The 15,839-nt window shown below is 39.5% G+C and overlaps 1 protein-coding gene across 1 annotated transcript in view; it reads left to right on the forward strand.

Annotated features, from left to right (window-relative positions):
• The window catches only part of gabrb1 (gamma-aminobutyric acid type A receptor subunit beta1), a 53,901-nt gene extending 46,533 nt beyond the window's left edge, over positions 1 to 7,368 (forward strand). The window contains exons 6-9 of the mRNA XM_030724990.1: positions 115 to 258; positions 994 to 1,146; positions 5,155 to 5,408; positions 6,388 to 7,368. Of these exons, the coding sequence (XP_030580850.1) occupies positions 115 to 258; positions 994 to 1,146; positions 5,155 to 5,408; positions 6,388 to 6,729 (893 nt within the window). The 3' untranslated portion in view covers positions 6,730 to 7,368. The remainder of the gene's footprint in view (positions 1 to 114; positions 259 to 993; positions 1,147 to 5,154; positions 5,409 to 6,387) is intronic.
• Positions 7,369 to 15,839: the final 8,471 nt, after the last annotated feature.

The raw sequence follows: 15,839 nt of genomic DNA on the forward strand, positions 1-15,839 counted from the left end.
ACAGAGAGACAGAGAGAGAGACAGAGAGAGAGAGAGAGAGAGACAGAGACAGAGAGAGAGAGTACTTGCCTGGACTTACTTTGCTAACTCATTGTCTTCCTCTGCCTTTCTCAGATGGGTACACCACTGATGACATTGAATTTTACTGGCAAGGAGGAAGCAACAGTGGCTCAGTCACTGGAGTGGAGAACATTGAACTGCCCCAGTTCTCTATTATAGACTACCAAACTCTCTCTACAAAAGCTGTGTTTGCTACAGGTAACACAGTAACTGCTTCAACACCTTTTGACTAGTGATTTTTTAAGGGAAAAAATCCACTGCATTAATTCTATTAATATTACTTACACTATACTTTTTTGAAAATTGCTTCCATTTTGTTGTCCTTATCCTGTGTTCACTTGCTGCAGATATTTCACCAGTTACCAATAAAGGAAAAAAGGTGAATATGCCACTGGCGTATCTGTGCAGGAAGAGTTAAACTAGATTCAGTTAGCATGATGGCTGTCCTATATAACAACTTTTGTTTCCTTTCACCTTCTCGGGTCAGTGTATGGGAACTATGCTGGACTGAAATAAATTGTAAATACTTGTAACACAAATGTTAGTAAATGCAGAACTGACAATAGTTATTGAGATGGCAGCAGGACAGTGTTGTTCCCTGGTTAGAATATAGAGTCAGTTCTACTTGTTTCATGACTGTAAATGGCAGCTCCATTGTAGAGTCATGCTGTCATGCTTTGTCAGATAGTTTAAACCTGATTACCAACAAAGAATGTGAGCCTATAAATAATTCTCGTAACAGCTGCAACAGTCAGCTTACTTACAATTCTCTATGGATCAGATTTGTGTTATTTTAACTTAATTGTTGGCATATTCATTAAAAACAAAGTTAAGTCACAGTATAAAGTAAAGACTGCTTTCTATTTTTATTTTTAACTTTGAAGGTTTTCTTCAGTTATATGTAGCACACTTCAGCCATTCTGTCTTTCACAGGCTCTTACCCACGTCTGTCCCTAAGCTTCAAGCTCAAAAGGAATATTGGCTATTTCATCTTGCAAACCTATATGCCCTCCATCCTAATCACCATCCTTTCCTGGGTCTCCTTCTGGATAAACTATGATGCCTCGGCTGCCAGAGTAGCATTAGGTCAGTGACTTTTCAGTTCTTTACACATTAGCAGTTAAGTTTGGTAACCCGAGTCATGCTTGTGGTATCACAAAGTAATGGCAGTGTCTTTGAACTGCATCTGATTTACAAAAACTTTTCTACAGACATTTCCACATATCACAAGTGATCCCCTGAAATTTTAACATTCTACATTATTCACATATTGTCCAGACCCCTGTGCATTTTGGGTATTTATTGGTATTGTAGAGTTACAGTCATGTGAAAAAGAAGAGAAATTATAGTTTATCAAAAAATAAAATATGATCTTTAGGACCAAAATCTTCTCTGGACCAATGGTCAGTTAAAATACATTAAGTCAACATGGAAACCTGTTCTGTGGTCAGATGAATTGAAATTTGAGACTACTTAAAAAGCATGCATCTCTGATGTTATGGGGGTGCATCAGTGCCTATGGAAATGGAACAGGCACCTTGCACAATCACACACAGGTTTTAGAGCAACATATGCTCTCATCTAGACTTTTTCAGGGAAGGCCTTTTATATTTCAGCAAGACATTAAAATGCAAAATGCATCTATTCCAACAGCATGACTTTGTAATAGAAGAGTCCAGGTATTGAACTGTCTGCCTTCAGTCCAGATCTTTCACCAATTAAAAACACTTGGCTCATCATGAAACAAAAAAATACAACAAACCCCAGGACTATTGAGCAGTTGAATCCTATATCAGTTCAATTCAATTTTGTGCTAGGACCAATTCTATTTACATTATACATGCTTCCCTTAGGCAGTATTATTAGAAAGCACTGCATCAATTTTCATTGTTATGCAGATGATACTCAGCTTTACCTGTCAATGAAGCCAGATGACACACATCAATGGGTTAAACTGCAGGAATGTCTTAAAGACATTAAGGCCTGGATGACCTCTAATTTCCTGCTTCTAAATTCAGATCAAACTGAAATTCTTGTACTCGGCCCCACAAATCTTAGAAACATGGTGTCTAACCAGATAAGATAAGATAAGATAAAACTTTAATGATCCCACGACAGGGAAATTTGCGCATTACAGCAGCTCAGTACAGAAAACTAAAAATAGAATAGAATAAAATAAAATAGAAAAACACTATACACATATACATAAGCACTACATAAGCACGGCACCTAGAAAGGAATGCATTTTAAATTTCGTTGTGCAACTTCTGTGTACAATGACAATAAAGATTTTGATTCTTGATTGACTATATACAGAAAATATATAGTCAATACACACATGTACATATACACACATATACACACACATCAAAACACTATATACAGATATCAAAATATTATATACATTTGTAGCCGGTAAGGTACACAGCATACTTACTCTGGATGGCATTACTTTGGCCTCCAGTAACACTGTGAGAAATCTTGGAGTCATTTTTGACCAGGATATGTCCTTCAATGCACATATTAAACAAATATGTAGGACCGCTTTTTTGCATTTGCGCAATATTTCTAAAATTAGAAACATCCTTTCTCAGAGTGATGCTGAAAAGCTCATTCATGCATTTATTACTTCTAGGCTGGACTATTGTAATTCATTATTATCAGGCTGTCCTAAAAGCTCCCTGAAAAGCCTTCAGCTGATCCAAAATGCTGCAGCTAGAGTACTGACAGGGACTAGAAAGAGAGAGCATATTTCTCCCATATTGGCTTCTCTTCATTGGCTCCCTGTTAAATCTAGAATAGAATTTAAAATCCTTCTCCTCACCTACAAGGTCTTGAATAATCAGGCACCATCTTATCTCAAAGACCTCATAGTACCACATCACCCCAACAGAGCACTTCTCTCTCAGACTGCTGGCTTACTTGTGGTTCCTAGGATACTTAAGAGTAGAATGGGAGGCAGAGCCTTCAGCTTTCAGGCCCCTCTTCTGTGGAACCAGCTCCCAGCTTGGATTCAGGAGACCTGCTTGAGTGTCTGACTTGTGTGTGTTTTCTCTCTATTATTGCAGTATCTTTATCTTACAGTATAAAGTGACTATTGTTGTGGTTTGGCACTTCTACAAATAAAATGGAAGTGAATTGAATTAAAGTGGGGAAACTGCTATGGTCAAAGGAAACTTACATCAAGCTCTTTGGTGTGTGTTTTCAGTATTTGTTGAGAAATGTCTCGATGCAAGAATATTAGTGTTCACGCTCAAGCCAGCCACCAACTTGACATTCATCTGTTCGTTTATATACGAATATAATAATTTTTCTCTCACCCCCCTGGGGTGTGTGTTTATGTGTGCGTGCATCTCAAGCGCAATTTTTAATTCAATTCAATTTTATTGATATACCGCCAAATTATAACAGTCACCTCAAGGAGCCCACCAGAGGCCTTTGAGTCTGAAGGTTCTGTGCAGTATATTCGCTGTTCCTATGACTGCACTCTTCTGGGCACGAACCTCTGATTTTGTGCTGTTAATTTTTTTTCAGCCTGAAAAATACACTAACTGTAGCAAACCATTTGTTTAGCTGTTTGAAAAGTTGCATCTGAAATGACCTCATCTGGTTGTCCAAATGAGCACAGGCCTACGAGCAGCTAAGATGCTACAGTTTCAGTTTATCAATAAAATCAACAAAAAATACCCATTCCAACACAATAATATATAAAACAGTTATATGTGAATTAGGAATCCCCCAAAGCAACCACAGCTTATAAATAGGGCACCCAACTATTAAATACATATTTAACTCCCCACATACATTAGCATACTGACCTAAATCACTAAAAGATCCTGAGATTACCCCAAAGATCCTAACAGACAAAAAACACAAATCCAATACATCTAGACAGTGGCACATGAAAATAATAATAATATACACCTCATATACACAATGAGAATAGAATAGAATGCCTTTATTGACATTATGCAGAATGTACAATGAGATTGCAAGTTTTTAAAGCTCCTTTCTATACAGGGTTCAAAATCAAATATATTTTAGTAGCAATTGTTGTTTTAAAGTTGTTGTTTTAAAGTCAGTTTAAAGAGAGAGATGTTAACATTTACTTTAAAGCTCATTCCAAATTTGTGGACCTCTTTGGGCCACACTAAACTTTTACATTTACAGTTTTTAGTTACATTTAAGTTAAATTCAGTTTTATTAAATAAATATTTAAATATAGATTCCTAACAAGGTGCTTGCAGACACTCTCAGATTGGGAATAATTGTTAATAAATGCCATCTAAGTTATAAATGCAGACAGAGTGGCAAAATAGGTCAATGTCACTGATGAGCACAACTCATCTGTGTCACGTCTATTTGCAATAGGGACTCGATTCAGCTGGTTGCCAACTAGTTGTATCCTGATTATAGTCCTTTGTGTAAGCAAGGCTGCCTAGCCTCTGTGTCATTTTGCAATTAAATCACCATCCTGCAGCAACTATGTTACTATTTGTGGAGTCATTTGTACATTTCTGTAGTACTGGCTGGACTCTAAGTGTAAAGTAATTTATGTGAATTCTCATTTGATGGCAATTTCTGCATATGTAGGTGAAAACAGATCTGTGATTTTTGCCAATTTATCACAGTTAATCACCCATATTATCACAAACAGATTGCATGTAATTGCCAACTGGACCCCATTCGAGCACAAACTGACAGCAGACTGACTGCGTTTTATTGCTGTTTTATTGCTGTCTTGATGCACTTTGAGGATGACATCTGACTGCAGGAAGTCGCAGACCTGGTCACTGGCTTCAAAACAACCATTTCAAATGAGATCACAAGTGTATTGCACATGGTCACAATAACTTAAACGAGGAGAGCATCGATCCTTTGACCGATGTCACTACTAAACCTGAGACTGGCACTGGTGATTGGGATTGGGATTGTATGAATATGTACAACTGAATTTATTACTGATATTACCACTGTATATGATGTACAGACAATATACAATGGTTATTTTGTAATTTTTAGTTCTTGTCTAGCTATTAATGTCAAGCTCTCATTGTTGCTGAAAGGCCTAAATTTACCTTTGCTTGTCTCCAGGTATAACCACTGTGCTGACCATGACCACCATCAATACCCACCTTAGGGAGACTCTACCCAAGATTCCCTATGTGAAAGCCATTGACATTTACCTCATGGGCTGCTTTGTCTTTGTCTTTCTGGCCTTGCTGGAGTATGCATTTGTCAACTACATATTTTTTGGTCGTGGTCCTCATCTGCAAAAAAAGGTGGCAGAAAAAGCTGCCAAGTCCAGCAACGAGAATAAGAAAAGACTGGAGAGCAGCAAAGTGCAGGTAGGAAGTGTGTTTTGTGAATTATTTAATTCTGTTTGGTCAATGGCATAGAGCCCAAACACCAAACCAGTTACTTTAATTGTATTTTTTACTTAGTGTGAAAAGAGCTCGTTTTTCATTTGAAGTGGAACGTAGAGGTGAAGAACCAAATGCATGTCACTGTAGTCTAGATATCTCAACAGCAGGCAAGCTTTAAGAACGGATTGAAATTCAGGGGAAAAGAAATCAAAGGTAAAAACAGAAATCAACACCATTAAAGATAAACAGACAACTTGACAAAGGAGAACACAAGACTATAAATTAAGCAACATAGAAAGGTGAGGATGAAGCACAGCTGAAAATTATTAACACAGGTGAAGATGGGGTAAGGCTGAAAATCACAAAGGAGGGGAAAACAAAGACTAGACTATAACTACACAGTAAAACAGGAATTAATTAAATCACATATTAAACACAGAATCAAAAAGAATAACACAAAGTAAGATGATAGAGAAAAGAGAAGACTCAAACATTGAGGATGCTAAAATCACAAGAGGGGATAACAATCAGATCCCAGTAGCAGTCATTCAGGCCACTGTGGATTGTAAGGTACAAATTTTACAATATTGCAATGAAAAATGGATTCCACAAACTAGCTACTTTGCAAGATCTGTTGTCTGGCTATACTTAAGGGAAAAGTGTTGTCACGGTCAAAGTTGAGTTGAAAATCCACTTCTGTAATTAAAATGCAGAAATTCTGTTATAAGAGTGACGAAAACAAATGCAAAGCTAAACCATAGTAACATGGGCCGTTCTTGCTCAATCATGGGGTATCATTTCTGAATCATCTAAGATTAATTACTTTGCTTCCTATTAAAAGTGTTTAAAAACAGTACACCCCTTTGTGTCTGAGATATAAGAAGTACAAAAATAATTTCTTGTTGAGACAGACTTTGTATTTGAAATCTGTTTAATCAAATCTAATGACCTCCTTTCTAAGGTTGATGCTCATGGCAATATCCTCCTGACCAACCTAACCAGTGAGATGGGAGGAACAGATATGATGGGCACTCTTAACGATGCCCGGGCTACAATGTTCTCTTATGACAGCGCCAGCATACAGTACCGCAAGCCTATGGCCAGCCGAGACCTCTATGGACGACCAACCGTTGACCTGCCAATGGGTCACAAGAAGGGTCGCTTGAAGAGGAGGGCCTCACAGCTCAGAGTCAAGATTCCTGATCTCACAGATGTCAATGCCATAGACAAGTGGTCCCGTGTTGTTTTTCCAATTGCATTTACCTTCTTCAACCTGGTCTACTGGCTTTATTATGTCCACTAGGGGGGCAGTGATGGCTGTGTGTGGCAGCCTAATGATTTCTTAGAACAACTACCTAGGTCTTGTTAACAATGAAAACAGATGAGAGGTGAGTCCATTTTTATAAATCCTGTTCTTGAATGAGTAGAACTGGATATCTTTGGCAACTCCATCATTATGAGCAATGATTGGCTCTATGCCAGATGTGACGTAGAGCTAACCAGCATTCATCTTCTTTTATTGCACTTTTTGAACAAAAATGGAGCACAGCTTTAATTTGCCTACTAGTTAAAAACAGCAGAGAATAAAAGGTGCAAAAACACTTAAACTGTTCACTTGTAGTTAATGAACAGAAGACACTGCATCATTGGTTTAGATTAAATGTAGGTTCATTTTTTGTGTTTATTTATCATTGTGTTGATATCCTTTTCTGACAGCCATATACTGTATGTTACATAACCAATAAGTTACATTGATTTTGAATGATGATATTTTGTGCTGAATGCTTGTGCATTTACCTATATTTGCATTGTAAACCAAATGTGGTTTCCTAACCTTTAATGGAGAAAAGAAGCTTTGTATGGCTGTTCTGAGCCATTCACTGTTATAATTATTTTATGTGCTTTTCATTTAAAGTAAGTCCAGAACAGACATTTTGATGGAACTCACTAACCTTAAAAAATAAATTAAAATAAAATGCCTTCAAATCTAAATCTACAATATGTTCACAGTTCTTGTATGTACTTCTCTTTAAAAGAAATCATGTCTAAAATGACCAGTGAAGTCACAATGCTTTCAAAACCACAAAATTCAAGCCCTCACAAAACATTTTCTTCTCTGCAAATTACACACTATATTTGGGCATTTTATCAGACATGACTTACTGAATTCCACAGCATCAGATTCATCAACCCTCAATGCAGTTATTAATGAAAAAGTTAAATATTAGGTCACTTTATCAAGTATTATGTAAGCAGGACTGGGGATTAGTTATAAGAACTAAGTGGTTAAACTTTAACCCCACTGTCAGCTTTAACACACAAATTTAAAGGCATTCTCTTAATGAGCTTTGCTAGACAAGATTTACCCCACAAAGAGTACTTAGCTTTATGTAAAAATGGGTATACTGGATAATCCATCCATCCATCCATCCATCCATCCATTTTCTTTTGCTTATCTGGGGCCGGGTCGCAGTGTCTGCAGCCTAAGCAAAGAAGCCCAGACCTCCCTCTCCACAGCCACCTCCTCCAGCTCATTTGGGGGGACCCCAGATGTTTTTTTTCTCTCAGAAAAGAAAATACAATAATCAGATACAAGGACAATAACAACATATTGGTAAAGGAAGGATCACGTCTTTGGTTGTTGCAAAATATTTTGTTGTTCACTGAGTGAATTTGTGAATAGTAGGATGTTAGTGTTGACAGCAAGTTCTCTTAAAGGATAATTTCATTTAATTTTATCTGATATGATGATTAGACAGGTTGTCAATAAATCTAATTATATCTGATGGTATACCTAAATGTCAGTGCAATAATAACAGATTCAAATTGGTTACTTAATGTTTGGGATAAAATGGGCTGCTTGTCCTATGAGGGCTTTAAACAGCAACAAAAACATACAAAAAAAATAAAACAAACTAAGCTTCTACAGGCCACAAAAACAAGTGTGCTCTTTCCTCATGGTTGAATATTGCACTTTTAATGAGAATCTTAATATTTTCACAGGGTTCAAATTATTCTGCTCACTAGATTATAGAGTATAAAAGTGCTAAATAAGAACTAGTCCGTTTAGATAGAAATCTATTGAGTAGAATTTAAAACAAATCATCCTATACTTTTAAATTAAGAAGAACAAGGAGAACCAGAAACATCGTGGAACTTGAAGATAATTTCTAAGGCACTAAAACACAGTATGTTTATGCAAGAATAGATTGTACTAAGACCTTCCAGCAGTATAATGACAATCTTTCAATTCTACACAGTTCCCATTCCCACAGTTCCCATCCTACTAGGGCTGTGTTGCAAATCCTGAACAGAGCAGAGGGCCAGGAGGTGAAAAAGCAAAAAAAAAAAACACAGTTTTGTTTGGAACAAATAACCCAAAGCAGATGGATACATGTTTTTGTTTCCTGTGGACAGAATACCTAATGGAAACCCTGACCAACTGGCTAGCCCAGATGATATAGAGGGATGAGGTCATGTTCTGGAATCTTACTGTGTAAAATTACTGCACAATTTTTGCTATCGTGTTATGTCCTCAGAAGTTGAATGAGATGGCTTTATGTACTATGTAGAGTCCTGTGTCACCCCTCATCTCTTTAGATTTTGTTCAGCAATCCAAGATTTCTGAAGATTTTTAAAAGTTTGACTTTTACATTTGCTGCTTTTTCACAGCTGACCATTTTCAAAGGACTGTTTATTTGTTTGTTAAGCCATTTATATATATATATATATATATATATATATATATATATATATATATATATATTGAGAGAGAGAGAGAGAGAGAGAGACTAACAGTCTGTTCCAAAAGCACACAATTTGTTCCCATTCTTTCAGTTAGATCTACAAAAAAAAAGCCAACAGTAGTCAAGTCAAGTCAAGTCAAGTTTATTTATAAAGCACATTTAAAACAATGACGTTGACCAAAGTGCTGTACAAGATCTGTAACCCCAAGGACTATACTAAATAAAAATAAAAATATATAAATAAATAAATAAAATAATAAAATAAAAATAAATAAATAAAACATTAAGAACAATAAATAACATAAGAAAATTAAAAATTAAAACGTTTAAAACAAGTACCATAAAATACCATAAAACAATCATCTAAAAGGAGGTAGCACTGCAGCCAAATGCCAAGGAAAAGAAATGTGTTTTTAATAGAGATTTAAATGTGTGTATCGTCTGAGCTGTGCGGATATGGAGAGGTAGATCGTTCCATAGCTTTGGTGTTGCTGCTGCAAAAGCTCGATCACCTCTCTGTTTTAGTCTAGTTTTAGGCCTCTGTAAGAGCAGCTGGTTCGATGACCTCAGAGCTCTTACAGGGGTGTGACAGTGAAGCAGCTCAGACAGATACAAAGGTGCCAGTCCGTTTAAGGCTTTAAAAGTAAGCAATAAAATCTTAAAATCGATTCTAAAACGGACAGGGAGCCAGTGAAGGGATGACAGGACTGGGGTAATGTGTTCATGCGTTTTTAAACCGGTTAAAAGACGAGCTGCCGCATTCTGGACTACCTGCAGGCGGCGCACAGATGATTGATCTATGCCAAAGTACAGAGAATTACAGTAGTCCAGGCGGGAAGTAATAAAAGCATGAATAACTTTTTCCAGGTCCTGCTGTGGGAGATAAGGTTTTACCTTGGCAATGACTCTGAGTTGGTAAAAACTGATTTTGGTAACAGCACTTACTTGCTTCTCCATTTTAAAACTACTATCTAAAATGACACCCAGATTTTTCACAGCATCACGACAGTGAGGAGCCAAATGACTCGGAGTGCCAGAGGAGTAGCTTGAGGGGTCAAATTTACCAAAGCATATGACCTCGGTTTTGCTTTCATTAAGATTTAGGAAATTGTTTCTCATCCAGGACTTGATGTCACTTAGACAGTTCAGCAGGGGTTCCCATGGATCTCTGCTGTTCAGTTTGATGGGCATATACACCTGGATGTCGTCAGCAAAACAGTGGAAACAAATATTATGTTTCCTAAAAATCGACCCTAGAGGCAACATATACAATGAGAAAAGAATTGGGCCCAGAATGGACCCCTGAGGCACTCCACAAGAAAGCTTTGCTGTGGTAGAAAAACAGTTTCCTAGATGGACAGAGAAACTTCTATCAGTAAGATATGATCTGAACCAAGTCAGAACCGTGCCTTTAATGCCAATTTCATGTTCTAGGCGGGATAGAAGGATCTCGTGGTCCACAGTGTCAAAGGCAGCTGACAGGTCTAGAAGTACTAAAACTGCAGGACTACCAGAGTCCACAGTTAAAAGCAGATCGTTAAAAACTCTTAAAAGAGCCGTCTCTGTGCTGTGACACATTCTAAACCTGACTGAAACTTTTCCCACATTCCATGTTCACTTAAAAATGCTTGAAGTTGCTTAAAAACAACTTTTTCAAGAACCTTGGATAAAAATGGTAATTTAGAAATTGGTCTGTAATTTGAAAGAACATCAGGGTCAAGGTTCTTCTTCTTGATTAGAGGCTGTACAACTGCATGTTTAAAGGCAGCTGGAACACAACCAGATGCGAGCGCACTGTTAATCAGAGCGAGGATAGTTGGTCCCACTGAATCAAAAGCCTCTTTAAAAAGGCGAGAGGGAACACAGTCTGTGGGAGAGTTTACAGGTCTCATATTTTGAATCACCTCCTTTAGTGTGGAGAGTGTGACAGGCTCAAACTGCTCAAAGACAGCTCTGCTGGGAGGAGGTGCAGATGAGTCTGTTTCAGCCTGAGGTGATGAAGGCCTGAGGGCAGAAATTTTTTCCACAAAAAATTTCTTAAAGTTTTCGCACAGTGCAGGACAGACCTTCGCTTGGTTCACATTACAGCGAGGATCAGCGAGTGAATTAAAAACACTAAAAAGAAAATGAGGCCTGTGACTGTTACTTGAAACAATGTTAGAGAAATAAGCAGACTTTGCATATTTTACTGCTTTCTGGTATTTCAATAAACAGTTACGCAGGATCTCTAAGGAGACATGGAGCTTATCCTTTTTCCACCTTCTCTCAGCGCGTCTGCACTCACGTCTGAGAGCGCGGGTTGTCTCATCCAGCCAGGGCTGGGAGGAAGGTTTGGTGCGTTTGGTTGTAAAAGGGGCAATACAGTCCAGTACAGCAGTGCAAGCAGATATAAAAGAGTTAGTGAAGTCCTCGGTATTCAGGCTCAAGCAAAAATCCAAATTGCTTAAGTCAGAGTTTTTAAAAGCAGCTGCAAAATCAGCAGCGCATGAAGAGTTAACCAAGCGCACACGACGTGTAGAGGATACTCTATTTATCCCAGAGCTGGGGAGCGCTGCTGTAAATAAAACAGGAAAATGGTCCGATATACCACAGTCACGTATCCCTGTGATGCAGACTCTAAGTCCATAAGACAACACCAGATCCAGTGTGTGACCTTTTTCATGAGTGGGACCACACACGAGTTGTGTTAAGTTAAAAGAGTCAATAAGCGAGGCAAATTCTTTAACCAGTGGACCACTCTCACAACACACATGAATATTAAAGTCGCCAACAATTAAAATACGGTCATATTTTAGTATGAGACCCGTCAGCAAGTCAGCAAAGTCACCGATGAAGTCCTTCGTGCACTTCGGTGGTCGGTAAATCACCGCGCAGAGCACCGAGGGGGAAGAGTTTATCTCCAACAGCTGCAGTTCAAAGCTGGCGTACAGGTCTGCCGAGACCTGACGACAGCGAAAACTGCATTTAAATATTGAAGCAAGTCCTCCACCTTTTCCAGAGATCCGCGGGGAGCTGAAGAAAGAACAGCCGGGAGGTAAAAGTTCGGAAAAAGGTGCAGACTCACCAGCATGAAGCCACGTCTCAGTCACAAACATAAAATCCAACTGCTGTGCGATGAAAAAGTCATTGAGAAGGAAAGTTTTGTTGGCTAACGATCTAGCATTTAGTAGGGCCATTCGGATGACCAGATCCTTGTTAGCTGAGGCCGGGGCCCGCTTCAACAGGCGAAGGTTAGCATGGTTTACGCCGCCTCCACGATCCCGCATCCTGCGCCAGGACGAGGGACGCCGAGTCTCCAGGATGACAGGTGGGACAATCGGCCTGATCCAGCGACGCCCGAAATCCACAGGCAGCCCAACAGCCTTGAGGCGGCAAAGACCACCATCCAGGGGGTAATGAACAGACAAACCCAGGAGTCTCAGGTAAGTTTTGACCCGCACCGCGATACCTCCCCGCTTTCCGCGTCTCCTCTGGCGTTTGTTGGGGACCGGAGCACTGGGCAGCCGGCGCAAATTCTCAGGTACATCCGATAGGTGTGGAGGAAAAATCGTTGAGTTTTTCTTTACAGTATATGCTGGTACCAAAACAAACTGGAGGTTTAGAAGTGTCTGCCGATCGTAGGTGATCAAAGCGGAGACATCTGGGCAGATGACTACCAGGAACAGAGCGACAGCAAACAATACACAGAACAGCTGACGGCAGCCCGTACACAGTGGCGCCATCTTGGTTGCGGTCAACAGTAGGCATATCATACACCAGGGGTCGGGAACCTATGGCTCGCGAGCCAGATGTGGCTCTTTTGATGGCTGCATCTGGCTCGCAGACAAATCTTTAATAAAAAAAAAAATAATAACGTTAAAAAATATATAACATTTTCAAGTATTTCAATCCATTCATTTCCTACCGCTCATGTTCATGGTTGCGGGTGGCTGGAGCCAATCACAACTGTCCTCCGGGACCACACCAAATTTTTATTGGATAATGCCTAACGTACGCGGGTCGTTGTGAGGTCAGGGAGTAAACTTCCCTCCTTTTAATCAAGTAGTCAGCTAACTAATTGAGGAAACCTTTTACGAAGAAGATGGCTAAAAGAAAAAAAGATGAGGAGTACCATACTTTTCAGCAGGAATGGACAGAGGAATTCGCCTTTGTGGAGAGAGCAGGTTCTACACTGTGTCTAATATGCAGTGATAAAATTGCATCGATGAAACGGTCAAATATAAAGCGGCACTTCGACACACGCCATACTACATTTGCATCGAAATACCCAGCGGGGGACAGCAGGAAGAAAGCATGTCAAGAGCTACTGTGCAAAGTGCAAGCTAGTCAGCAGCAACTTCGTGTTTGGACCCAACAAGGTGACTGGAATTCGGCTAGCTTTGCTGGTGCTTTAGCAATTGTGAGAAACGGAAAGCCATTCACAGATGGTGAGTATGCCAAAACATTCATGCTTGATGTCGCCAGTGAACTTTTTGACGACTTTTCGGATAAAGACAAGATAATGAAACGAATAAAAGACATGCCTCTGTCGGCGAGATTTTGAGCTACAAGTTGCTGACCTGAAGGCCTCAGACATGTGGGTGAATAAGTTCAAGTCACTAAATGAAGATTTGGAAAGACTTGCACGACAGCAAGCGAGTTGGCGAGCAAACACAAGTGGGGAGAAATGAAAAAACTTCAACCTGCAGACCAGCTGATTGTCAAAACTTGGAAAGCACTTCCCGTCACATACCACACACTGCAGCGTGTGAGTATTGCTGTACTAACAATGTTTGGCTCTACGTATGCATGTGAGCAGTCTTTCTCACATCTAAAGAACATTAAGACCAACCTACGATCACGTTTAACGGATGGAAGTCTCAACTCCTGCATGAAGCTTAACCTCACCACGTATCAACCAGACTACAAAGCCATCAGCAAAACCATGCAGCACCAGAAGTCGCATTAATGGTAAGAAGTACTTTATTTATCATTGGTTAGCAACAGCATAACGTTACTAAATGCAATTCAGACTTATTGTACTTTAAAAGTGTTGGTCTTACATAAAATGCACACATTTACTTGTATTTAGTGTTAAACATATTGTATGGCTCTCACAGAATTACATTTTTAAAATATGTGGCGTTTATGGCTCTCTCAGCCAAAAAGGTTCCCGACCCCTGGACTAAAGACACCCTGTGGAAGAAAGCCAGATATTAATAATTAATGTTTAAATGCAAAGTGGTACATAAATTCACAGAGTTAAATGAGTTGAGTGAAGCAGAAACACAGCTAAGATAAGATAAAACACAGGGAGAACTAAACTCTAAAGCTACTGGGAACTTAAGGATACATGAAACAATAAACAAAGCAAGAATGACTTAGGAAAGAAGAAACAAAATGCAAAATGAACCAGAGAGCAAATAAACTAACTACAAAAGTCCTTTAAACTAGGAAACAAACTGAAGACTTGAACAATAATTGAACATCACAACCCCCAAAACCCAAAACACTGGCCAAATGACCCAGGACCATGACAGCAAGTGAGAATGATCTCAGCTTTTATTTTCAGCAGCTCTGTCTTTGATTTGGGTTCTTTCAATTCAATTCAATTCAATTTTATTTATATAGCGCCAAATTACAACAAACTGTCGCCTCAAGGCGCTTTGTATTGTGGGTAAAGACCCTTCTTGCCACCTTCCTTTGGCAAATAAATAAAGGTCTTACTTAATTCACCAGTGTGTGTTACTTTGTTCATTCAGAGAGAGGTTTGATCAGGGGAATGTCATCTATGATATGAAAAGACTATTGTTTATGTAACCTGTGACAAAGCTGTGCCCCCATGCTGTATCTTTACAGATCCCTCAAATTATGAGCTGGTGTCAAATCCAATAATAGTCTTCTCTTCCCCAAGATTGGTCTCAGTGCCATGACCAGGTATTACCCTGTTGTTCTTACTGATTTTTAAATGCAATTCAGACTTTCTCCAGGTGTAATGCTAGAACTTAGCAATGGCAAATCCAACAACACTGACAACATGGCATGTAAAATGAGCCTCACATTAGTTTCTACATGACCAGAAGATGATGTTTGCTCTCCTGTGCAAGTTTGATGTTTATGACTAGTTCAGAGTTTAAGTGGTCAGAACAAGACTGGTGCATCCTCACAGCATCCTCCCCCTGCTACCTGATCCAACTCACCACCAGGTGGTGATCAGTTGGCAGCTCAGCTCCTCTCTTCACCCGAGTGTTCTGGGCGAACATACGGTTGCAGATCTGATGATCAGACCTAGGGTGTCCTGGTGCCACGTGCACTTATGGTCATCCTTATGTTCAAACATGGTGTTCATTATGGACAAACTGTGGTTTGCACAGAAGTCCAGTAACAAAACACCATTCAGGTTCAGATCAGGCAGGCTGTTCCTCTCAATCACGCTCCTCCAGGTCTCACTGTCATTGACCACATGACCGTTGGAGTCTCCCAGCAAGACAATGGATGGAGCACCTTCGAGCACCCCACCCAGCAACTCCAAGAAGGGTGGGTACATTAAGCTGTCATTGGCGCATAAGCACAAACAGTCAGGACCCATTCCCCAGCCCAAAGGCACAGGGATGCAACCCTCTCATCCACTGGTGAAAACTCCAACGTACAGCCAGCAAGCCAGGGGGATACAAGGACACCCACCCCA

Source organism: Archocentrus centrarchus, unplaced genomic scaffold (assembly GCF_007364275.1).
Source record: "Archocentrus centrarchus isolate MPI-CPG fArcCen1 unplaced genomic scaffold, fArcCen1 scaffold_44_ctg1, whole genome shotgun sequence".
In the NCBI taxonomy this organism is placed as follows: Eukaryota; Metazoa; Chordata; class Actinopteri; order Cichliformes; family Cichlidae; genus Archocentrus; species Archocentrus centrarchus.